We start from the raw sequence: 27,664 nt of genomic DNA on the forward strand, positions 1-27,664 counted from the left end.
ACAGAACATCATCCCTTTGGCATGAATTACCTTCATAACAGTATTATTGTGCCCTAATCCTACTCGTATGACATTTAGAAATTACCCCAGTATGTTCTGTTGCACAAATACTGACAACCATTAAAGTGTCACATGACATATGAGACCTTTAACTATTGACCATATTGATTCAACTTCTTCAGTCTGAGACCTTCGTTGGTCTTTTCTCATCTTGCTTTTTGTACATTTACAAAAATAAAGTTTGCAGACTCACCTCCCTCAGCAGAGCAGATGAAAACAATATCACTAAAAGGTCCATCGCCTTTATTATTATATACACCAACTTTGACTTCAAATGGAGTGAGGGGTGGTGTACTTTCATCTCTGTAGATAAATTTAGAGGCATCAGAAGATGTCACCATTTTCTCTTTCCAGCCCCGTGTATTATTGGGTCTGAAAGCAACAATGTAGCCAAAGCCTTCACCATTTTGGAACTCTTCTGAAACTGGCTGTGAAAGATAAGAACTGGTTAAAAAACGATGATATTGCTGAACCAATGTCCAAAAGACGTGTTACTAACTGCATTTTTCCCTCTAATGACCTTCTTTTTTTGGACTGTAAAATTAAGGCCGTGCTGGTCCTTTGCAGGTTAATTGTACATTGTGTGTTTAAAGGGATACTGTCATGGGAAAAAACATTTTTTTCAAAATAAATCAGTTAATAGTGCTGCTCCAGCAGAATTCTGAACTGAAATCCATTTCTCAAAAGAGCAAACATACATATTGTCAATTTCCCAGCTGCCCCACGTCATGTGACTTGTGCTCTGATAAACTTCAATCACTCTTTACTGCTGTACTGCAAGTTGGAGTGATATCACCCCCCTCCCTATTCCCCCCCAGCAGCCAAACAAAAGAACAATGGGAAGGTTACAGTTGAAAGATTACAGCTCCCTAACACAAGATAAGAGCTGCCTGGTAGATCTAAGAACAACACAATAGTAAAGAGAACAATAGTAAAAACCCATGTCCCACTGAGACACATTCAGTTACATTGAGAAGGAAAAACAGCAGCCTGCCAGAAAGCATTTCTCTCCTACAGTGCTGGCACAAGTCACAGGACCAGGGGCAGCTGGGAAATTGACAAAATGTCTAGCCCCATGTCAGATTTCAAAATTGAATATAAAAAAATCTGTTTGCTCTTTTGAGAAACGGATTTCAGTGCAGAATTCTGCTGGAGCAGCACTATTAACTGATTCATTTTGAAAAAAAATTTTTTTCCCATGACAGTATCCCTTTAATTGTGTATGTCGATGCAACTTGGTGTGGCAAATCCATGTTCCTAATAACTGGATATTATTTATAATAATAACTGGATGTTATTTCTAATTAATTGCATTGGTTACCACTAAAACCTACTATATCTCTAATTATGGTTTTCTGATTTCAAAAAGGATGCTACCCACCCATCAATGTCTAGAACAGGCAAGTGATATTCCAATATAAATGTATGCCTCATCCTCCTGTGGCATCTCTTCCAGAAAATCTACTGCTTTGCTTAAAAAGTCAGGGTTGTGTTCTCCCAGCTAGAAACGTTCTGTTTGAATGAATCTATTTCCCAGAGTTCAGCAGAGATGATCCAAAAAGAGGTGAAACTGGACTGTAATTGAAGCTTCAAAACCTAGCGAGAATCAGTTTATAGGCTAGTGTGTGTTTTAGACACCCCAAAATATACTGGTATTTAGATCTTCAACTAGGACCTTGAGAAGGTTCCTAATCTGATGTTGAAAAACACATGTATGTATATGACCCCATGGAGATGCTTCACTTCAGCTTTTCCTACATGAATCCCTGTTTCCATAACAACCACCAAAATACTCTTTTTGTTTAATTAATGTGCTGCAATGCTTTTCTTGAAGAGGCACAGTTGGCGATTTCTCTTGCAATGGGAAATCTTGATTCCTTATGTGTGTTTATGTATGATTCCCATCAGCTGAAAGGGGAATTGATTGAAGGAATAAGATTAAATAACATTATATATGTTCTTTTCTTTATCTTAAAGGAACTGAGGCAATAGACATGTGACTCGCAGAAGATTATTAAAGGATTAAGCAAATTGACCAAGATATCAGATAAGTTTTGTAACAGCTGAAATGCGATAAACTCCTAAATTGTCTACCTTTCCAGGATATGCAAATGCAATATATCAGGTTGTCAGATCTTGTACTGTGCAGGAAAAGATTGTCTAACTGAGCTAACACAATGAAATACATTTTATTTTCCATTTTCATTGATGCTAAGGCCAGTCTCTTACCTCCCATGTTATCACTAGCTCATGTCTCCTTCCACTTCCACCACTAACGTTAGCTGGAGGAGTCTTGGGAACTGCAAGTGAAAGTAAAGCAATTACTTATTTTATTTGATTTTCTCAACTTAAGGACAATGAATGACCTTTTAAGCAATATTTTTGCTTTGTTTGACAATATTACAGTGTTACGTAAAGGTACATTATTATCTGGAAAAAGCAAGACTTTATTTACACCTGAAAACAAGAGTAATGCTTTGTTAGTTCGATTCAATGACATTTCTTATGAGATTGAATTTCTACTGACTGTAGCCAGTAAGCTGAGATGTTTCAAATTCATTATATTAAAAACTGCTAATATCTTGAACACTAGAAAATAAAGAGTGCTTGAAAGAGGGTTCTGAGCAATTTTACATTAACTTTTTTGAGGATTTACATATTCTTAAGTCACTGATGTAGTTAAAATTCGCGAAATGGCGCCGGCCCGTTTTTTTGACGCCGGGGACAATTTTTTTTTTGACGCCAGTGAATTTTCGCGGGTGTTTGGCAAATTTATTCGCTGGCGGTGAAATTCGCCCATCACTAGTAGTTGACAAAGATGTCCACTGTTCACATAACTCAACAAAGGGATTTCAGACCACTGACTCTTTTTAGGTGAGACTGGCCTAGAAGCACATGACTGGAGGAAAAGAGATACACATGTGTACAATAATATCAATTTGAATTGGATTCTTATTCACTGAACTATGCACTCTGTTCCTTACAATTATTATACAATTCCCTTTCATTTTTATATATTGAAAGAATTATTGGAGAGAAAAAGAATAAAGAAAAAAATATCATCTATATTTGTTCTGTTCAATAGATTCTTCTTTGCTTAATATAACGATACATAAAATGACAAAGTGCTTCCTGAAATCACACAGCATAGCTGTAACACTGACTTTGGGCAAGAACTGAAGATAATGAGCTGATAGTCTGATAAAGTGCTTTGCACTTGACAATTACACAACCAGGCAGAAACGTACACTTTAATTAGATTCTACCACAGGTGACACATTATCTGCATTTACTGCTGGTAATTTTCCTTGTTACACCTGTTGAGCACGATACATTTACAGGATTATATATTACTAGGTGCCTATATTTAAACTAGTTAGTCAGTGTCTCCTTTATTGTTCCCCCGGCTCTTTTAATATTTGCTTAAATTCTAAGTCTAACGAAAAGAGACACTGGAGTAAGCCATCTGGAATCCAGTGTTTAAACAGAATTTCATGTCATTCACCATAAAAGCAATTACATTTATATCAGCAATAATGTTTTTATAGAACCTATGTTCTATGGGTGCAATACAAAATGGTTTTTGCACTTTGCGCCCTTGCCTACGAGGCAGTAAGGACAGGGTCAACCAGCTCTGCACAGCTCATGTGGATTCATTCAGGCCCATATTTGTGGCAAGGCCACAAAGGCCAGGGCCTAGGGCTTAAAAATTTGAGGGGTGGCATGCCCCCAACCTCATCTAGAGGAGCACCGGGGAGCCACATGTGCGTGTGCACTCATGCGGGAAAGTGATGTATGCACGTTCACAGGTGGGCACTAGGACCTGGCTACGAAATCCGGCCCTGGATACATTTGTACTAATGATAACCTTAAACATGTAAGGGTCAATTTAACACCAATATGTGGAATATAAGGACCAGAAACAAATCGTATTTGTACCCATGGCAATTCTATTTGGCCCAGCACCTCCTTTCCACTTGCTCCAACCCCAACTATCAAACCAGATGCACGCTCACAAACTCACACACAAAACTCAATCTTTCGGAATTCTAAACTCCTCACTTGCAACCTAGACAGATGCCTCTGCTGCCTACCTCTAGTTCTGATAAGGACATGAGCTCGGAACAATTAAACTACATCTACCAGCCTATGTAAAATAGTTTCTTAAAACATCATAATCATTATTTATAAAAGGACAACTACAGAAGCCCTTGTTCTTAAGAGCTGCACCTATCAACCATTAAGCTCTGCTACTGCACTATGGGCTTAGTTCCAAAATGTCAGGTACAGCAGTGTCAGAAACAAGGGAATGAATACTATAAATAGGCAGTAAATACTGGGCTATTTAGCACCTTGTGTCCTCTGGTGCTTCCCAGAGTGTGTGCTCTGAATGATGGATAAGCTAGGAGCATACCCTAGGACACCAATTGGAATCCCAACTCCAGTAACTTCTGTTTGCAATGTTGTGGAATAAAGGCATCACTATATACAGAGGGGGTTCAATTGCTTGCATTGCAAGAAAGCAAATTTAGTCAAAGTTTACTTTGTCTAAATTGCACCTTACCCTATTTTTGTAAACGAGTGCTGACTACTCTCTGTCTACAGTTTGACCTTGTAAAAGACATAAAAAAGTTCATTACTGACGCAAGCTGATGTAATTCTCCTTTTCAGCTGCTGAGACCTGACAGTTCACAACTTAATAAAGGCATTATCCAGCGTCAATTATAACTATCAATACAATTTATTGTTATATTCATATGGGCATAAAACTTTCATATTGACATATAATTAGTATATTCAAAGTCTTCTGCATATTAATTGTTTGTAATGAGACACATAAAGTAGACAGTCGGGCTGTGATAGCAAGTGGCAATGACACATCAATTCATTTCACATGGGCTTGCCCTAATAGTTCGGAACAGATGTACAGATGCCAATTGCAAGTAAATGTCTATAAATGAGAAAAAGGCAGAAGTTATGAAAAAATATAAAACTAGATTGAACTAGAATTACTATGAAATCAGACCATGTAAAAAAATCCGTTCAGACAAAACAGTGAAATAAGTAACTTCTCATTGCACTAATAGACAAAAAACTCCAGTGTATTAAGTTCTTGTTGGGTTCCTGACAGCATGCATATTCTAAATTGTGCAACAACCATCCAAATCCCCTAAAAAAACTGTGGCTACAAAAGGGTTAGAATTCAGTATGTTTGGGATTATTTTAAGATATTGGGTGGGGATTAAATTTGTTTTTTTAAAGTGTCCAAGATATCCCCTGAACCCAATATCCTGAGGTGGGTTAGTTTTTAGGAAAACATCTATAAAGGAATGCCTGGGATCTGGGGTTTACCAGATAAGGGTCTTTTCTCTAGTTTTCTGGAAACATGAATTTATGCAGCTTAGTTACCAAGGTATTGATAAAAAGGGAAATCCTTATTTTAGAGTTTACTTGTTAATGGGTTTCTGTATAGCAGATCCTGTTCCATGAAATGTACAGTCAGTAAGAGTTAGCTCTTAGTTTTGGCAATGGTGCATATTAGGCTGCTGCACTCTTTAATACGAAGCTTCAAAAATTGGGCTGATGTAGGACAATAGATCCAGAAGACATAATGGGCACAGCTAGACAAGTCATATATGCATGATTTTAGGGGTAGCCAGATCTCAGAAAAACACTTAGGGGCAGATTTATCAAGGGTCTCTAAGTGAATGCGAGGGAATTTTCGATGTAAAAAAATTCTAAATTTGAAGTAATTTTTTGGATACTTCGACCATCGAATAGGATACTACGACTTCGATACGAAGTAAAATACTTTGAATATTCGACCATTCGATATACTGTCTCTTTAAAAAAACTTTGACTTCAATACTTCGCCAAATTAAACCAGCCGAAGTGCTATGTTAGCCTATGGGGACCTTCTAGAGCAGTTTTCTAAGTTTTCTGAAGTCGAATAAAAATTGTTCGATCGGTCGCCGCAATCCTTTGAATCGTTCGATTTGAACGATTTAATCGTTCAATCGAATGATTTTACTTTGACCGCAAATGGCCAAATTCGATGAAAAAAACTTCGATTTCGATATTCAAAGTCGAAGTAATTCAATTCGATGGTCGAATTTCGAAGTATTTTCAAATTCAAAATTCGACCCTTGATAAATCTGCCCCCAAGTTATGACTCAGATTTTCAAATAATATTCCTTTACAAATAATATTTGTAAAGGAATATTATCAACCATACATTGGAAACAGGTGGGAAAAGGATATATAGGGAGTGCTATAAATTCCAATAACATTGCTGTAAAACAGTGTAAAATCCTTTCAGTCCACAAAGACCATGGGGAGAATATGCTATATCTTCCATTTTAATATCTGAAAGAAAATTCTCATCAGATGGCACCTCAAAAGAAGACCTTGCTATACTTTCTGTTGGATCACTTGTAAAGTCAAGCGCTTTGGGCTGTCTTTAATTTTTGTCAATTCTTTGATGGTTTTTATTTTAGTTAAGAGATAAACATAAGTGAAGATCAATGAGGATTTAAGGAGATGCATGCCCCCCCCCCCAAAATATTATTAGACATTCTAATTGACAGCCTTCACAAACAAAAAGTTCACCTTCCTCCTGAAGATGATGTAGCTACATTATAATCTGGTTGTGGGAGATATTTCACAGTTTGCATTTCTTAGTTTATATATTCCTTACTGAACTAGGTTGGAAAGTTCACATATATCTCCTTTTCATATTATAAGTTGACCCTTTCTTTACTCATGTTGGAAACAGAAACATTCCTCCTAGTGGTGACAACAAAAGAACTTGATGGAACATATTTGTATTCCACATAGCAAAATAACTATTGTATCTAGACAGTGTTAGGCTGAAGGTAATCATTTGTAGTACGTTTATTTTCACTCAGAATTGAAGGCTGAATGATTTCGGAGAAAACTTCTTTGTTGGGGTTTTGTCTGCAAAGTATAATAAACAAGGTTTGCAGGTATTTAGAGCTATAACCATCCTCGTTTTTGTTCTTGTCGAGTGACAAACAATGACAGTATGAAGAAAAGAAATAAATTAAGCAGTTGTCTTGACAGTCAGTCAGTTGCTTTTCACATTCATTTCATATGAATAAAGAAATGACATGAATAAGAGGATATTACCTGGGAAAACATGACAATTATACAATAAATGTGTTCTGCAGATTTCCCAGATGTTGAGGACATATTGCACTGGCAATTGTCATCTTCATATTTCTAAAACTTAGATTTCTACTCATGCCTCTATTACTATTTTCAGATTCTCAATCATGGCGAAAATATAAAAATTTAACAGTAGCAACAACACATTTTACATCGTCACTTTTCAACACGCAACAAAGGCCTTCAAAATGAAATCAGGAACATCTCCATCATTTTACCCATCTGTACAAGATTAAGAAGACTTGGAGGATATATGGAATATTCTTTTAAGGTAATCGGAAAACCAGTTATGATGGTACAGTTATACACACCGATTGTTCACTCTGAAACTGGGGTGCACATGTAATTTATAAGTCCCTACACCTATGGCTTTTTTATGGTCAGAGTTTTAAAGGGAAACTATACCCCCCAAACAATGTAGGTCTCTATAAAAAGATATTGCATAAAACAGCTCATATGTAAAATCCTGCTTCATGTAAATGAACCATTTTCATAATAATATACTTTTCCAGTAGTATGTGCCATTCGGTAATCATAAATAGAAAATTGCCATTTTAAAAAATAAGGGCCGCCCCCTGAGATCGTAGGATTCACTGTACTCACAAACATACCAACAAACCATACATGTTAGGTCACATGAGCCAATTAACAGACATAGTTGTCTCTTTTGCTTCCACACTTCTTTCTGTTACAGTTAGAGTTGAAGTATTTCTGGTCAGGTGATCTCTGAGGCAGCACACAGACCATCACGAAATGGTGGCTCAAGGCAAGACGTGTAAAAGGGCAATATTTACTTAAATATATATTCCAGTTTGGTAAGATTCTTTAATATGCCACTTAATATGATATGAACTATCTGTTGCTTAAGTGTTCATTTTGGGGGTATAGTTTTCCTTTAAAGTAGAAAACACCATTTTTTTCGGAGGGGAAAAAAAGTAGAATTTTTCATGATTTATTAAACCTTGAAACTGCTAAAAGTCAGAATAAAAAAGTACTCCAACTAAAACCTGCAGAGGTCATGTGGAAGTCAATGGCAGATGTCCTATTTATAATCGGAAGATATCATGAGCTGTGCTCGGTTTTGTACAATAATATGAAGAATTTGTGGTTTTTAGACAATAATTCGAATAAATGAGAGTTTTCGGGTGATAAATTTGAAAAAATTGTACGTCTTTTCCAGCACCTGATTGTTTCTAATACATTTATGGATAAATATGGTAAAAATATACACGGGAGTTAGGTTGAAGTTGTTTTAAGAAAATAGTGAGACATTTTCGGATTTTAGTTTCCCCCCTAGAATGTCAGATTTCTGCCTAGAATGCCCAAGGCAAAATGTAAAAGGAATGGCCATCAGATGGCAAAGATCCCCCCACCAAAAAAAGGTAAAAGAAACAGAGATACTTTTCTAATTACCCATCAAGTTACTACACTACTGACATATATAAATATCCCCTTCTGTTGGGTCTCAGAGAATAAAGAATTGTGACAAAATCTACAATTTTGAGGTTTAAGAATATTAATTCTGACTGTCAGGGATGACCATAACAGGCAAACTAACTATTAATTATTATTTCAGGTATCGGGTTCACTAAGAATCCTGAAACTAAGACTTAAAGGGGGGAATGTGGAAAGCATCAACGTCCCCGGATCCGGACGAATCTGTACAAGCACTCAGCAAATGTATGGAGCACACGGTGGCTGGATTCATAAAATCTTCATTTATTGGGTATGATTAAAAACACAAATTCCACTCATAGCTGTGACATATACCCCATACTTAAGGGGGGGATGTAATTAAAGTCACAAAGAGCAAAACAATTCGCACCTATAAGAATAAAAATCCACATTGTTCCTTAAACTGTTCTTGCATTACGACAACTTCAAAAAGTGCTTGAAGGTGTTGTAATTTTTTAGAGCCAACATAACGACTTTTTCAGTAAGAAGTTTTATTACATTTACTGCGCATTGACGCAAACTATAAAATTTGCAAACGGTCTTCCACTGTCGGAAGTGGTTGCAAAAAGCTATATTAAATGCACGCAAAGCAAAATTTGTTCGCGCAAAGACATAACTTTTCGTATTACGAATAGTTGTTCCGTTACTGACTTTTATTACATTCCCCCCGAAAGAGTCATTTGTGACCCACAAGAGAAGTTGTAATAGTGCATATGAAAAATGTCATTCATTAGAGGTAATGGCACCCTAAGCCACTCCTAATTTTCAGATATTGACAGCACCAGTCATGGATTCCATTGCTTAAAATGCCTTTATTGAGACATTTATTAAAGGACAAGGAAAGGCAAAAAAATAAAATCACATTTTTACTTTCTTTAATGAAAAAGAAACCTATCTCCAATATACTTTAATTAAAAAATGTGTACAGTTTTTATAAGAAATTGTCAGATGGTCCCTAACTGCTGAGCAGGGAAACAATCATACTTATGAACAGCAGGGGGAGCTCCCGCCTTACTTATCAGCCATGCAGAATTCAAGCAGCTTTGTTTATGACGATCCCTAAGCAGCCCAGACCACACTGAGCATGTGCAGGGTTAGGGTCAGGCAAAGATGTATAACAAAGTTACAAGATGACAGCCCCCTGTGGCCAACTTTGAAAGCATAAATCATTTGTTTGATTAGGCTTTGTGGTGCAGTAATTTCATGTTTATGTTTAGTATACAAAATACAGCATTTCTAGCCTTATTCTATTTTAGACTTTCCTTGTCCTTTAAGGGGCTTGATAAAAGACCGATGGCGGTCTGAAACGTTGCCAAATGTATTGGGGTCTGAACCCATGTCTCAATAAAGGCATTTTAAGCAAAGGAATCCATGACTGGTGCTGTCAATATCTGAAAATTGTGAGTGAACGGATACATGATGGAAACCGTTGTATGTGCATCAGGCCCTAAGAATTGGGAGGCTACAGGTGCTGACTAAGAAACCTATTTGATTGCCCTAAACCACTCCTTGCATATAGTTGTGCTCTATGTTGCTGCCTCCATTCCTCCTTCAATTATGGGAAAACCATAAAACAATGGAAACCTAGCAGTACCGCAACCTCCAAATATGGCCATATCTCCAGGGTCCCTGCAGTGGCCTGCAATCGAGTATGTGCAGACAAAATGCCATATGGAGAAAATATTTTGTGCTATTGTGTCAACCTTCGACTATGTTGATGGTCTAGTGAGCAAATTTGCATGCATCGGCTGTAAATGTGAGAGGTACATTGCCCCTAGAGAACATAATGATGCTGGAATGATGAACAAAAAAGTTGCATACTGTAAGTAAATGTCCCCTTCTGTTTCATATATGAACAAACAACCCCATTAGCCATTAAATGGTATGGTATATACTGTATATGTATATATATATATGTGTATATATATATATATATATATATATATATATTATATATATATATATAAAACCAAAGGAATGGTGCACTCCATAGACAAAATAAATACCTGAGTGCCAGCATGGGAAATAAGCAGTGAACAAGGATTGCGGCACTCACAGGGTTTTAGCGAAAAAACAAAGAAATGTTTTATGTTTATTAAGCCTTAACGTTTCGATCCCCCACAGGAATCTTCGTCAGGAGCAACAACAAACAAACATGCCTTACATTTTGACATGTCACATAAATATATTGAGTAGTGATGGTGGAATTTGCGCCGGCGTCCCAGAAACGGACGCCGGCGACAAAAAGGAGACGCCGTTTCGTGAATTCCGCCCATCACTAATATTGAGCTAGTCTATAATCTAATGAGAAAATTTACATTTAAAACAAGTCTTTAGAACTTGTTTTCTGCTTGAAGAAAATTCGGTGGATTTCTTGCTAATGAATACAGACAGGATAGACTATAATGTGTGCAATTAAAATGCACATCTACATGCAGAGCTGCATAAATAACCAGTCAGCATGAAAGCTTCTATAATTTCCTGTTGAAACATCAGAATTGTTCATTGGCTCTGCTTTTGTGCATGAAAAGATTTTCCCAGGAGAGGTGAATTAGACCTGAGCAAGACAATGATATGGTCAATAGTCTGCATGTGTCAATAGAAGTGAGTGGAAGGAGCACTCTTTTAATAAATTGAGCAGCAGTATGGATAAAACAGCACTAAAGAATACTTGTTTGTGGAACATATCTAATCTCTGTGTAATTAACAATAAGAAATCATTAAAAATCATTTATAAAGACTGGTTCATCAACCACTTTTTTATTGCAGTACCAATGTGTGACACATATAAAAATATAATAATAGTTACTGATTTTTTTAAACACTGCTACACATAAAGTAATTGTCCAAATCTTTAATCTGTGCATGTGATTGGCATTGGGGAAGTAACAATTCAGGTGGGTGTTAGTCCACAGTGCGGAGGAAATTAACTTGAAAGAACAGTAATGCCAAAAAATGTTTAAAAAAAATTCAAGTGTTTTTATACAATTAAAATATAATGTACTTTTGCTCTGCACTGGTAAACTGGTGTTTTTGCTTTATAAACTCTACTATAGTTCATATTCATAAGCTTCTGTGTAGCCATGAGGGCAGCCATTCAAGCACAGGATACACAGTAGATAACAGATAAATACTACTATAGTTTATATAAACAAGCTGCTGTGTAGCCATGGGGGCAGCCATTCAAGCACAGGATAAACAGTAGATAACAGATAAATACTACTATAGTTTATATGAACAAGCTGCTGTGTAGCCATGGGGGCAGCCATTCAAGCACAGGATACACAGTAGATAACAGATAAATACTACTATAGTTTATATAAACAAGCTGTTGTGTAGCCATGGGGCAGCCATTCAAGCACAGGATACACAGTAGATAACAGATAAATACTACTATAGTTTATATAAACAAGCTGCTGTGTAGCCATGAGGGCAGCCATTCAAGCACAGGATACACAGTAGATAACAGACAAGTACTACTATAGTTTATATAAACAAGCTGCTGTGTAGCCATGGGGGCAGCCATTCAAGCACAGGATACACAATACATAACAGATAAGTACTACTATAGTTTATATAAACAAGCTGCTGTGTAGCCATGGGGGCAGCCATTCAAAGCTGAAAAACAAGAAAAGGCACAGGATATAGCAGACAACAGATACTCTTTGTAGTATACAATGGAATTCTACATAGTTTATCTGGTTTTTATTCTGTTTGTGCTTGAATGGCTGCCCCCATGGCTACACAACTGTTTATATAAACTATAATAGTCTTTCTGATGCAAACACACCAGTTTAACCAATGAGGGCAACAATACATTATATTGTCATTCGTTCATTACTCTTTCATTTTTGGATATTACAGTGCCTTTAAGAAACTAATCTTCTTTGATAAACGTGTCAGCTGGTTAAAAGTTTTTTCCTGGATATAATATTTGAGGAACAATTTTCTGAGGGTCCGGAAAGTTTTGATAAAGTTAACAAAATCTAACTACTGTAATTTGTTCTGGATTAGGGACTGAACCAGAGAACTGATGCTACCTGGTTCAGAACAAAGGGGAGAAAAATTTCTCTTGACCTGACAAGCAAATATAAGCAAGATAGAAGAGAGTAGGTGCAAGATTCTTAGGTTCCTGTGTGGAGGAGCTTAGTCTATCAAGAGTGGACATGAGTATGGAAAACCAATTTTCTGAGGCACCCTATGTAGATGCATGGGATGAACGTCCAAAAGACTATGGACTATGGACACATGGGCCATAAAAGGCCATAGTACACCTTGTGGTAAGAATTAATTTATTTTTCACCTTTGAACCTCTAATTCCAACACTGACCTCCGTCATGACACAACCCCAGGTTAGCACAGCACACTCTTTACAATCTTTTAATTTGTAAATTGTTGACTTGAAATTAGATGATTCCAACCTTCTTGCTGTTACCATTTAAGAAATGGAGACAAAGTTGACCCTGAAGACGTGCATGTGGCAAGCTTCATTGAATGCAGGCTGGAATGTTGTATCTTAACAATTTAAGCAGGCGTTACAGGTATCCCTCCATGGTTTCATAATTAAACAGCAGATGGGTCACCTCCTCTTGTCACAATAATGGGGTTTAACTCAGCTCCTCCCAACAAAAGTTGTTTTGCCAGTAACACTGGAGCTGCCCTCTATTGCCCTCTACTTTTTGGAATACTATACCACATTTCTGATATGATGCAAAGGAACCTTGCAATTACAGTCACCCTGGACCCCAAAGCAAGTTGCACCAATAGCAACACACACATCACAATCTGATGCTAATTACTTTGTTGCTTATCTGCACGGGAAGTGAATTGCAACACAAAATCTGTGTCACATCATGTAGAAGTCAATGGCAGCTGCTTCCTTTAACAACTGGAACATGTTTTTTTACCTTCAGAATTCTCAATAGTTTCAGGGTGTTTGCAGGCTGGTTTTCATTTGATAATCTGATAAATTCAAGTTGCAACAACAATTATCAGAGTTTCAAATTGAAAAAGTTGCACGATTCAAATTTAGCCACAACTTTTTCTTGTATTAATTTTATCTCAATATCCAGAAAGATCAGGGGACCAACAAAAATAAATATTCAAAAACGTTGGCCCCTGCTTGTTACTTGAGAGTTAATAGATACATTTAAGATGTTTCTAACACTTCTATAACCAGTTCAGTGGTATTTGGTCTGGGAGCTATAAGGCTTGTGTTATCTGGATCACTATAGCAGAAATAGGGAATAAAAAAAAAGAAATTTCAAAGTATTATTATTATTATCATTATTAGAACAATATTAATCTCAACTGTTATACAGCTTCTTGGTTATGGTTTTATTTATGATTAATTGTAAAGAATATATATATATATATATATATATATATATATATATATATATATATATATATAAATATATACATACATATTTCTTAATTCTTTTTGCTCGGATGAATTAAAAAAAATGCAGATATTTTTCTTTGCTGGCATGTTTAAATGGATTTGCCAATCAGCATGAAATGAAAATACCCACAGATGAATGTCACATACAATCCATTGAAATGATAGAACTGCATGTTGGGTGCTTTTGGCTTTTTGTAGTAATTGATGTTATTTTTGAAATACAAGTCAGAAAATCCTTTAAAGTAAGAGGGAAGGGATTATTTTAAAACTACATTTGAATTGTTGCCTAGGGAAAGAGAAAAATATCTATTAAAAAGCATAACTCTTTGCATTAAACGTAAGCAAATACATAGTGTGTTTATTACCATTCCATGTTGCCGTCAGCATCTTCACTTGAATTGTTTATAAATGTGCAGTTGAAAAAAGTAGAACTGTATAGACTTGAATTAGATTTGAAAATCTACTCAATTATACTGGATGTTTATTAAAGGAGAATGACCCCCACACACACAAATTCTGAGCTTCGTCCTATGGCCCAGCTCCCCACACCAGCAGTTAGTCTCAAATTGTCTGTATAGAGTATGGAAGTTATTTATCAAAGTCTGAATTTATCTCAATATTTTCTGCTACAAACTCCGATCAAATCTGCTCGGGTTTTTTTTACACCTATTTATTATTATGTTTTCCCGAAAATTTGCTTTGCAGGTAAAAATCCAATTTTCACGTTTTTTTCTGATTTTTTTTATCCAATTTTTTATTCGAAACCCAGCAATCATCAAAAAATCATTGGGACTTCTCTGATTGACTTATATGCAACCCCGACAGGTCTGAGATGACGGATTTTCTGATTTGTACTTTTCCATCCTCTGGGTTTAATCAATTCTGAAAAATTAATGATTTTTTTTAAAAGTCAGATTTTATAAAAAAAACCTAAAATCACAATTTTTTCATGATTTTTGCATTCAGAGTTTAGTAAATAACCCCCTATGTGTACAGCCTTTAAAAAGTGTGACTTGAATCAATAAAAATGGCTCCAACTAAAACCAAGTGCCATATAACTTAATATTTAACAAGCAAGCATTAACAGTGATTCTACATGACCGTGATGTACCAATTTGGGATTTTCCATAAATATAAGCTAAACAGCAATAAAAAAATCAGTGATCCCGAAATTGACTGTGATTTTTGACAAGCGTGCCCCTAAATGTCATTATTTGTGTAGCTGATTTCATTGAGTTGTAAACATCAGTTGTAATTTCTTTTTTTCAGGTTTACAAATTTAAAAATGACAGCAGCATAACCATAAATTAAATAAAGTATATGTTGTTTAATATGTATTAAATATACAATGTATGTTTTGATTGTTTTGATGGGTTCCTAAATAAGGAATAAATCAAATAGGCATGTCTGTGGTTCTACAGCTAATGTGAGTTTATCCAATTTCTCATCATAGAGCTGGTCACTGCTTGCAATGTATTTTCCTCATTTAACACGAACCAGGTACGGGGAGCATCACAACTCAATCACATTCTCACCTCCATGCTGCACGTAGCATCCGTCCCCCTCCGGATCAATCCATAGAATTAGAGCAAAAACGGAGCATTCGGGGAGATATGTTAAAATCTTCAAATTTTAATCATCCAGGTTAAAAGAAATAACAGCGTGTCAAGTTCACATCAGATCATCCGCTTTACGCGTTTCATGGCATCTCGCCACTTCATCAGAAGCGTACGCTTCTGATGAAGTGGCGAGATGCCATGAAACGCGTAAAGCGGATGATCTGATGTGAACTTGACACGCTGTTATTTCTTTTAACCTGGATGATTAAAATTTGAAGATTTTAACATATCTCCCCGAATGCTCCGTTTTTGCTCTAATTTTCCTCATTTAGCATCACCAGTCGATGAGTTAAACATTCTCTTTACCATCCTTAAAAGTTATGTATGTGTTGGGAGTAGTGATGGACGAATTTATTCGCCAGGCGCGAATTCGCGGCGAAGTCCCACGATTCGCTGCTGGCGAATTAATTCGCAAAAATGCTGTGGAAATTCGCCACCGTCCATTTTTCTAGACGCCATTTCACAAATTTTTTGCTGTTTCTCCATATTTCGCTGGAATTATTTGGCGAAGCGAAACGCCCCTAATTCGCCCATCACCAGTTGGAAGATCGATTGCTGCTGGTTGAATGATGCCTTGTATTGTACAAACATATCAATGAAATTACAAGCTTTCAAACTTCTCAAGGTTCTTTTTTGGGTAGAAAAACCTGGTGAAAACCATCTTTTGAGGCTTATCTTGTGAATTCAACCAAATGTCAAATAAAATGCATCATTCAACATTCCATTTCTTTGCTTGCAGGTCTCTTTCCTTTACATTCAAGGTATTTTGAGAAGCAACAGATTTCCTGTGTAATAAAACAGCACCTACTGAAAGAATAGTAAACAATCAAAGCAGTCTTCAAGATCAGAAGAAGATTCCATGTAAAGAAAAAAAAGAGCACCATGAGTATATGGAGGAACATTGTCATTGTTTAGTGGGGCTGAGGAATGTTTGCCAGCTTTGTTGATCATAATGTATTAAATTTACAAATATGTGCTGTGCTATTCTATAGTAGCTCAAGATTAATGTTTGCTAGGTTGATATCTCTACAGCTGAAGAAATGAGATTGGTTCTTAAGCCTGGATGATGAACATATAATGCTTTCAGATGTCATGTTGGTAAGTGCCTTTTAATAGAGGGGCCTGTTGACAATATGAATGTAGGGCATCCCATCCAATTAATTTATTATTTATTATACAATAAGGGTGAAGCAGAAATACAGTATAAAGAAAGAGGTCAAAAGACAGCATCAGAAGTATTGAGTAATGGTAAATCAAGCCATAATGAAAACAATTATCTATAATTTACTATAAGATTTGATTTTAAGATGGAGGTATGGAATGTAGAACCCCCCCCCCCTCTATAAGATCAATAACAAAGCTTGGCATTTTAAATTATCTGGAATGACAAAGCCACATGGTGCTTTTTGAACGATTAACTCAACAGAAGCAGCAACATTTTCCAGCCTGTTAAACGTGGAGATAGATTGATTGGGGATAAAGAAATTGAAACAAATGAAATAATAACATCAAATTATAGTGGTTTTAGAGGTTTTTGAAACCATGACTAAATTCACAAACTCTTAAAACTATGATTGTCATTGGATTTACTAAAAGATCTGAATAGAAAAACTATGAGCAAAAAAAAAGAGCTTAACAATGTCCTAAAAATATGCATACTATACCTCTAAATCCTCTAAAAATTTAATCTTTTGGCAAAATTTGGCATTAAAGGGTTTTTTCACTTGATAAAAAGTTGTCTGGAAAAAGCGAGATTTTTTCAAGACTCTAAGAAATCTGAATTTGAAAATACTCATGTAGAAGTCAATGGCAGATGTCTCTTTTGCAATCAAAAAAAGTTGTGGTTTTTGAGTGACAATTCGAAAAAAATCTCACAATTCGAATTGTTGCACGATTGTGTCACAAATTTTCCTGCACATGTTTTTTTCCATATTGTTTATTTTTATAAATTAAGGCCATTCCTGGTTGATAGTTTGGTCAATTTTGGGCAAGTTTTTTTTAATAAAAATGCGAAAAACGTTTTAATAAATACCCCCTCTTAATGTCTTTAATGCATAAGTTCTGAATGGAAAGTAAAACAGACAATTTACTAAGGATCAACTGACTGCAAATGTCAGTCTAGGGTGTAAGCAGGTAGAGCCATTAAATAAACATAATATGGATTGTTACAAAGAGGGATGATGGCGTTACATTTATTTGGCAATCACAAAAAGGCTCGACTGAAAAGGAAAACTTGAATTAAGCTTGATCAAGAGTTTTTGGTGATCCAGTTTTTGTTATTCTCAACCAGTAGCATATTTTCAGAAAAAACAAGAATCAGAATAACTTTTGGGGATAAAAAAAACAGATTGCCACAAAACTCAAATTATTCCATGAATTTTTTTAAATTAATTTTTTTTAAAAAAAACTTGCAAACTTATAAATTAGATCAAATGTTTAAAATATACCTACAGTTAAATTCAATAGCTGGCTAGGTTTTAGGCAGTGAATTTAAAAAAAATCTTTTGGAGATTTTGTCGTAACTGATGCATTGTCAAATTATATAGTGAATAAAGTACCCCCTCTTGTAAAATATAAGGATATTATAAGTTACCGAGGAGTTTCATGACCATATAAAAACACGAGGCCGAAGTCATGGAACTCCGAGGTAACTTATAATATCCTCATATTTTACAACTGGGGGTACTTTATTAATTATAATACACTAATTTTAGTGAGTCATGTGACAGAAATGACATCACTACTCACCGTTTATAACTGATGACATCACTACTCACCGTTTATAAGGATATAATTTACAAGATATTCATGGCTTTTGTGTATTATATATTATATCTATACAACTAAACTACAACAGTCGGCCCGGGTCTGACGCTGAGTGCAGGGCAACAGTATATTATTTTGCCATTACTTTAAAACACTTTTATTTATGGGTGTTAAGATAATCTTTAAAATAATCTTTGAACTCAAAATGCAGCTGTCCTGCAAAACCAATACATTTTAGGTGAGGAGTTTAAAAAATAACACAAATCAGTTATTTTTCTTACATGTGTCAAATCAACAGCCCAAACGTGTGGTTTCTTGGATATACTGACTAATTTTCAACATAAAACAGATTTTGTTTTTCTCTTGTGGAAAGCTGAAAGAAGCTATAAATTGAATGCTATACCTAGTAATTGTTAGGGCTGGTCCCCAGTTACCAAAACATTTCACAACTTATCTGACACAAGATGCAAGTGAGAAGCTGAAAGGTTTCTGATGCGGATGCAATAACTACGTGCAATATATCCAAGCAATGTTCATAGCTTCTATACAATCATATTGTCAAGTGTATAACAGGCTTTTTTCAAGTCTAAATCACTGACCCTGAAAAAGTTCCTGAGAATATATAAAACAGCATTTTCCAGTGAATGGCTGATAGGGCAGATTGCAAGTACATACATTATATTCACAGTATAGTAGTTATTCACTTAAGCGCTAGATCAGTTGACTGAACAGAATCCCTGCGTAAGAAAACTGTTTGAATGGTTGAATTAAAATATATTTCTTTTTTTATTCTTTTTATCAAACAGATTCTGTACACACTGAAATTATGTCAGCCGTGAACTCCTTTGAATTGCATTAAAATGCCTGGTTTATTTAATCCGCAGAAGAAGTTGGGAGCTGGCAATACATTTTAATGGACCAACCATATTTAATCATATCTGGAACATGCAGCATTGGGAATATTAAAGGAACTAAATAAAATCTGCAAGTACAGCATAAAAATAAAGTAATTTAAATGTTTATCATTTTGCGTAAAATCATTTTGAACAAATTCATTTTAGAATTAAAATGCGTCATGTATTTACATATGTTTCAGCACTGTTGCAAGATTACCATGTCTGCAAAGTCTCCAGGAACATGGTAAGTAGCAAAAGCTCATGAACGTTAGCTGTAAAGCACTGTGGGCTATGTTGGCACATACAGTATACTGTAGATTTATGGGATAATCAAAGGAGCGTAGCGTTTCAGTGTTTAGTACTGCTGTTTAGTGATGGGCAAATTTGCGCCGTTTCAGTTCGCCAAAAAATTTGCAAAATGGCGAAAAATTTGGGAAAAGGTGCCGGCGTCTCGTTTCTGACGGCGGCGTCCATTTTTGATGCTTGCGTCCGTTTTTTTTATGCTGGCGTCCGTTTTTTTGATGCTGGCGTCCGTTTTTTTGACGCCGGCGTCCATTTTTTGGCGAAAATGCATTTGAGTCCAAAAAACGGATGGCGGTGTCCATTTTTTTTGACGGCCGTTTCGCAAATTTATTCGCCGGCGGCGAATCGCGCAAATTCATGCCTGCCGAATAAATTCGCCCAACACTACTGCTGTTCTATGGCATTGGTCCTAGGTAGTGATGGGCGAATTTGCGCGATTCGCCGCCAGCGAATAAATTCGCGAAACGACCGCGAAAATTCGCGTGAAAAATTCCGGCGGCGTCCGTTTTTTTCCGACGCCGTTGAAATTTTTTTTGGACGCCGGGGAATTTTTCACGCGGTCGTTATGAGAATTTATTCGCTAGCGGCGAATCGCGTGAATTCACCGCAAATTTGCGCCTGCCGAATAAATTCGCCCATCACTAGTCCTAGGTTAAATTCCAGTCAGGACACTATCTGAGTAATTCTGTTTGTAAGTTCTCTCTGTGCTTGTGTTGCTTTCCTCCTGGTTATCCCATTTCCATCCTCCAAAAAACTATAGGTTAATTGGCTCCTGGTAAAATTGACCATAGTGAGTATGTGTTAGGGATCTTTTTAAGACCACTGGAGAAAGGACTGATGTGAATGATGCATAATTCCTGCAAAGTTCTCGGGATTGTGTACTGGCCTGGGGTGTTTCTGTAGAATTACCTCCTTCCAAACTTCTTTGGCTTATTCTGTCTTCTCTCTATTCTGGTTCAAGCAGGCACATACACAGTAGTGTAAAGGAAAGACTTTGGCACAGAAAGGTGACAAATTGGAATTGGTTTAATTTTACTTTTATCAACTAGCAGGTTTCATATTGACAAAAAGGGTTCAACTCGATAGACATAATAACATGGAATTGTCCTTTTGCCTAAGCGCTATTATGGTTATTTGGGTTGACCATGAGCCAGATGAGGCCACACAACACCCATTGTTCCCCCCCGACTACTTTTAATAAGATCATAAACAAAATTGACGAAGACCAAAAGCTTGTGCCCAGTTTTCCAGTGCCTAGGCAAGACTTAAATTGTGAGCTAAGAAAGTAATACATTTATAGAAGATTGAAAATATAAAACAGAAAATGAAAAATAAATATTCTTAGTATTAGTACTTAGCATTTATTAGGCAAATTCATTGGGGAAATGATGGTACAGTGTTCACAGTAAATTTTTTTCAGTTTGATTAAAACTTTTTTTAATAGGTTAATAAAAAATACTGAATGTAAAAAGGTTACCTGCTTCTTTTGTTCTGATGACTCTGGAAGGCACACTGGGGTCTCCTGTTCCAATACTGTTGGTGGCTACAACTCTGAATTCATATTCTACCCAAGGATTTAGATCAACCACCATTGCAGACTCCAAACCTCCATTAATAATTTCAGGAACTGTGAAAATCAAAGTACAGTCAGCATCCAACAGTCACTCACTTCTCCTAGGCAGTGACATGACAATGACAGCATACAGCTGAAAATGTATAAACTGTTAAATAAAACATAAATAAAAATATCAAATGATCAATTCTTTATTGCTTTGTAGTGATGGGTGAATAAATTCGTTAGACACAAATTTGTGGTGAATTTTCCACATTTTGCCGCAAGCGAATTCATTTGCAAATCTTGGTGCACGCATAAAAATTGTCGCGTTTCATAATTATTCAGACTCCCATTGACTTTAATGCCCTTGGACCAAATAGTCACACATATAAAAATTGTCGTTCTCGTCAAAATTATTTTGATGCCCATTGACTTCAATGTGTTTCGCAAATTTTTTGCCGGCACCGATTCGCCCATCACTATTGCTGCATTTCTTGAATTAACCAACAAGATCTAAAGCAAGAAGGTCCAACATGAACTATGGAGTTATATCCTGAATATATTTTTTTAAAAATGATTTTTTCTACTGTTACTGAATAACAGTAGAGTTATAGTGATTATAACATTATTCACTTTCTATATGACAGCTGATGTAGAGCAAAGCTTTGTCCCATAATTAAGAAATATTCGTATGGCAGATTCAGCATGCAACTAAAGAGTTCTTTTGATGTGCAGGTGAGATAAAATAAACTCAATACAGATTGTAAGAACAATCCAGCACTGGTTCAATATATCTCAAAATTGCCAACAGGTGGTATAGAACATTGTTTATATTGTTTATCTCACAACTATACAGTATATAGCACTATTTGTGGAAGCAGGCTGCACAGAAGAAAAATACCGCAATAGAACAGACATGGCCAATACAATAATACAACACAAATACATAAATACAAAATAACTTTACATTAAAGATTAAGTGGTAAGAGTTGAGAAAGAAGAGAGGTGATCACTGTTCCCTCGAGATTACCCTCTGTGTTTTTTATTGACAATAATGTCTTGTGTTATATACATTATATACCGGTTTAAACCAAGGGAGATTCAAAGGGTTCCCCACTGTGAAACCTGACATCAACTGTTATTACTGTTGCAGATAAGAAGCTGTTGGAAGGGTAGTGGAAGTGGGTGGCTCCTGTTTTAGGATATGCCTTGTTCATGTGCTTCTACATGGGAGCAGCTATCAATTTCAAGGTACTTGGATGAAGGTAGTGCTACCAATTGAACTTTATTAATCCAATCTGGAGCTGTGACACTATTCCTGTCAGATAGACTCCCATTGCAGGAATATTTTGTTGTGCCAAATGTTTTTTTAAGTAGGTGTACCCCTCTGTGCCCATTGACTGGAGGCACTGTGCTATAAAATTCCAGTATCCCAGTCTCTCCCAAATTTCAGCAGAGGGTTCCCAAATTTGCCCATAAATCACAGGTATGGGCCAGTTGTAAATTTGAGTGTGAAAGGAGTGTACCATGAAAAGGTTCCAATTATTAAGATGTGCCACTTCAATACATTATACAATATTCTTCCAAGTAGGACTTGGACTATCCAGTGAACTGGGTTAAATGTGTTTGGCTACCTTTGGGTGGCCTACTAACAGACAGAATGTATTGAGTTTTTGAGGAAACAATCCCACCTGTGTATCAGCACTAACAGTGGAGAATGTGTATCCAGTCCCCCCACCGACGGAAATGTTCACTGGTAAGCATGCTGGTGCATGTGCACAAAAATTCCCTGCTCTGCAGATCACAATATGGCTTATCAATGTACCGATGGGCCCCAAGGGGGTACTAGCCCATGTGCAATCTCACCCCCCACTCCCCCATTAGTTACTGAATGCCACTGAGTGCTAAATAAAGTGTGCCTTAAACTCTGCAGAACAAGAGAAAGTGTGCAGTATGTGCAATGATTTGCTTAAAACAGACTCTATGGGGGAAATTTACTTTTTTTTTCAGGAATTAGCGTTGTCCTGGCAAATCTACACCCGGCGAAGTATTGCAATGTGAGCGAAGCCGCCACTGGCACAATTTCGGAGGTAAGTAAATTTGCCCCTATGTGAGATGGCCTTCTCATATTTTTAAGTTTTCTGGAAAAAAGGATTTCTGTATAAGAGGTTCCATGCCCTTATACAGTATATAATTATATATATTTAGTGCTAGCACATAGAAGAAGAAAAAATATTTCACTTAGAAATTGAAGAGCAGTAACATGCATTTATATGTATGTCTGTTAACACACAAGCCATGCATAAAAAACACAATAGTTAGCTCTATAGTTCCATTTAAATATCCTTTCACTCAAAAGAGAAGGTATAATGGTATAAAGTACAAAAATGTGTAGTGATTGGCGAATCTGTCCCGTTTGCTTCCCCCAAAAATTCGCAAAACAGCTAAACAATTCATGAAACAGCAAAGAAATTTGTGAAAGCATTGAATTCAATAATTTTTAGGTGCCTTGATTTTTTACACACACAACAATTTATTCTCACTCCAAATACATTTAAGTCAATGGGCGTTTTTCTTGTGGTGACTTTTTTGTCTCTGCAACTTTTTTGCCTTAGTGACTTTTTTAAAGCCATATGAGTACTGGTGTGTAGCTCCAATCTTTTTGGGTAAAGTCCGGAATCGGAAAGTAAACAAATAAATAATTAAATATACAACAACAAAAAAAATGTTATTGGAAGATGATCTCTTACCAGGGTAACCACCAGTCCAAGGGTTTACCAATTTTTGGGAAAATACAAAGAATTCAAATGTGGTAAGAGGTCATCCTGTAGTAAAGCCAAAAAAGTTTTATAAAAGTAAAAAAATCTTTATTAGGACATGTGTAAGCCTGATGCGTTTCGTGCCTGAGATGGGCACTTACTAGCCTATGAGTAAGTGCCCATCTCAGGCACAAAATGCGTCAGGCGTACACATGTGCTAATAAAGATTTTTTCACTTTTATAAAACTTTTTTGCCTACTGCTTTACTACAGGATGACCTCTTACTACATTTGAATTCTTGGTGACTTTTATGTCCAAATGCTTTACAGTCAATGGGTGTTTTTTCATATGGCGACTTTTTTGTTGTGGCAACATTTTTCATGGGGGATTTTTGCCGCAGTTTTGCGAAAAAAATTTGCAAATGGCGAAGTGCAGAACTCATGCCTGGCGCAAAAAATGTGATCATCACTAAATATGTTCAGATTTGTGCCCAGTATTATCATCAAATGTTGACTCCCATGTACAGTATCTGTTACGCTAGGGCTAAGTTTATCATATAAAAAGCTTTTTGACATCTAAAAGACACATCTAGCTATATACTAGAAATAAATTTCATTTTATACAAAATATTATTACATCTGAGACATTATTGGTTTACTTGCAATAAAGAAGATAAAGCACTGGAATCATTTAGAAAATGTCTTTTCAGGTCTTCTGAACTTTATTTCTTGTCTAACAGTTTGATAACTGTAGGCAGTTGAACGTGTTACTCAATTTTGAAGTTGTTGCTATATTTGCAATTTACTGTTCCAGACTACAAAACGGCTATAAACGTGTCCCAAGGACCAAGCTTTACCCTTTCAAGTGATGATCGAGCAGCAAGTAAGCAAGGGAAAAAAAAAAAACAGATATTCCACAGAAATGCCTTTTAGAAATGAACTTGCTCAGAACAGGGACAACCGAGATGCCAAAACAAATTAGAAAACGATAGGGAAGAAGATATATTTATGTATGCAAATTGAATGCAAGATATCCCAAATGAATTCAAAGGAAATACCAAGCAGAGCAATTTTGTAAGCTTGATTCCTTGGGCTTTTTTGTTGCTGAAGAAATTGTTTTGTCTGCATTGATATATAATATATCTTGTTGCTCTATACTGATAAAATGTGTGTGTTTGCTTAGTTTAAATGAATACAATAGATTTAGTTACCCAGGGACATAAACAGGGGTAAGGTGCACTTTATCGCTCTACAGAATCTCAGAATGCGAAATTATCTCCTATAAACTAAGATATTGATTGCAAAGAATAGATTATAAGTAGGTGCTGCGTGACCTTATATAAACTTTAAATATTAGAATAAATATGTTTTACTTAATGGCCATTAGGATGGGTGAAAGCATTATGTACCTTTTTTACTTTGATAGATGAGTCTACAGGTCTGAGGATATGACCATAATGATGCAGAGATGTGCAATAGCTTTTCTCTAATTCATGAAGTTACATATTTATGTACCCTGTGGGCTGGAGATATTGACCTAATGGATTAAGTATATAGTGGAATGATCTTTCCCCTATATAAGGTTTGCTATGTGCTAGACTGTCAGAAGGGCTGGAACTAGGGGTAGGCAACCACCAGGGGCCCAAAATAAGAGGGGTGCTGTTATAAGGGGAAAAATGCACTGTTGCTTCCTCTACATGCTTCTATGCAGTGCAATGTGGTGAGGGTGGTTACCACAGGCAACAGCAGCAGAGACAAAGCACCTGAAGGGCAGGGGGGATCTGTTTTGGCAGAATAGGCAGTTGTGGAGGACCCGTTGTTGGGGATGGAAGTTGCATAGGGTAACCTTCGGCACCTAAATGTCATGGTCCACCTCTGGCTGTTATTGTTCCAGGTTGGAGAGCTGATGGTCCTGAAGCTACAGGAGGTCTCACTAGTCATGGGCAAATAAATTCGCCAGGCATGGATTCACATTCCGTGAAAAATCAGCCGCATCCAAAAATTTTTTACGTGTGTCAAAATTGTTGCGCCATTAAAATTGTTGCACGTGAAAATTATTTTGACGCCCATTGACTTCAATGCTTTTTGCGAATTTTTCGCCCATCACTAGGTCTCACTGCTGGATAAAGCCATGGACTAGGACCCTGTGAATGAGGATCCAGCAATTGATACTTACAGATGAAGCCACTTGGATTTGTGAGTTAAATGCGTCATGACTCAGGGGTAATTGAAGAAACTGTGTTATCTTAAGTCATCTTAACTCATTTAATGCATTTAACCTTTTCATTAGCATACCAAAGCTCCATTGTTCACAATGGTGAATGCTTTAATTAGATGGGTTGTTGTGACACAGTTTTCTGTGTTAAATGAGATAAATGGGATATCTGTGTTTAGTTATTCTGTGTCAAACAGACAAACCAAAGTGGCTGCATCTGTAGGTCGTGTTATAGCATCATTTATTTATTAAGCACCAGCAAGTTATGCAGTGCTTTACATTAATTTATAACAGAGTTTTTCAATAATTTAAGAAGCAAGGGTTACAGATCAAAAATATGATCAGTGGGTACCACTTACAATCTAAGGAATACCAAGCAAGCTGTCAGGATCAGCCAGGATTCAAACTATGGGATGTGGGTTCCTGGAACTGTGCACTCTCCAGTTGAACCACTGGAGGCTCTCATGGCTGCTCCTGACCAGTCCTCCAACTAGATTCATTGTAGTTTCTGTCTGCTCCCTTGTCTCTACCCACTTCATTAGTTTCATGTGTTCTTCATTCCCCTAATCAGAACCCCTTATAAACTTGTCCCTGACCATAGCTCCTTGCTTAGTCATTTTGCATCCTAGCCCTGATCTTGGTGTTCTGTGCCTTGATTCCTGTTACCTGTTCCTGGATTCCTGTTCTCGAGACCCTCCAGTGTTCCTGATTCCCAATCTTGCTCCAGTTCTCCTATTCCCTGGATTTCCCAGTTGTGACCTTGGCCTGATTACTGGACTCTGTTTGCTTACTGCCTGACCCCGACCAAGGCCTGTTTACTGGACACTGTTTTCGTATGCCGATTCCTTATTTCACTGACTGGTATATTATTTTATATTTTCTTCAACCAACTGTTTTGTTTTTGCCTCATTAAATCATATTTTCCTTTACCATGTCTCTAAGACTCAGTACAGCTATTTTTGGTTCTACTCCTGGTTCACCATCATGCAGGCTTCATCTGATTATTTTAGTTCAGTGTCCGATCCTTACACAAGCACAGTTGTAAGATTCATCTAGGAGAAGTAGTGGTCTATTACTCCCCAGGTGGTGCTTGTCTAGTGCAAGGACCTAAGTGGAAAAGGACTCAGGCCCCCCTACTGGATGGCATTCCCTGTGAAGACCCCATCTTAAGGAAGGGTTTAATCTTTTTGGGTGAGACTCTACCCTCGTTTGATGTTTAAACTCCATGAGCTTGATGGCAGCGAGATTGTTACCTTTACATCGTTAACTAAAATGCTACAAAATCAAATACAGAAGGACTTTAAGATGACATCACATTGTTATTCTAAATGTTTAAGATGCATTGGTGCCCAATCTTTTTGGAGTTGCCTCTCACTAGGCTTTGCTGAGTGACATATAAAGTTGAAAAAAGCAGCGTGAAGGTCATTGGTATGTCATAGTTATAA

At 36.6% G+C, this 27,664-nt stretch overlaps 1 protein-coding gene across 2 annotated transcripts in view; it reads right to left on the bottom strand.

The window, feature by feature from the left end:
• The window catches only part of LOC108710006 (contactin-5), a 759,713-nt gene that overhangs the window by 34,948 nt on the left and 697,101 nt on the right, over positions 1-27,664 (bottom strand). For both annotated transcript variants that reach the window (XM_018250343.2, XM_041584574.1), the window contains 3 exons: positions 21,169-21,318; positions 2,290-2,360; positions 254-488 (listed from right to left, as the gene is read on the bottom strand). In XM_018250343.2, the coding sequence (XP_018105832.2) occupies positions 254-488; positions 2,290-2,360; positions 21,169-21,318 (456 nt within the window). The remainder of the gene's footprint in view (positions 1-253; positions 489-2,289; positions 2,361-21,168; positions 21,319-27,664) is intronic.

This window comes from Xenopus laevis, chromosome 2S, assembly GCF_017654675.1.
Source record: "Xenopus laevis strain J_2021 chromosome 2S, Xenopus_laevis_v10.1, whole genome shotgun sequence".
In the NCBI taxonomy this organism is placed as follows: Eukaryota; Metazoa; Chordata; class Amphibia; order Anura; family Pipidae; genus Xenopus; species Xenopus laevis.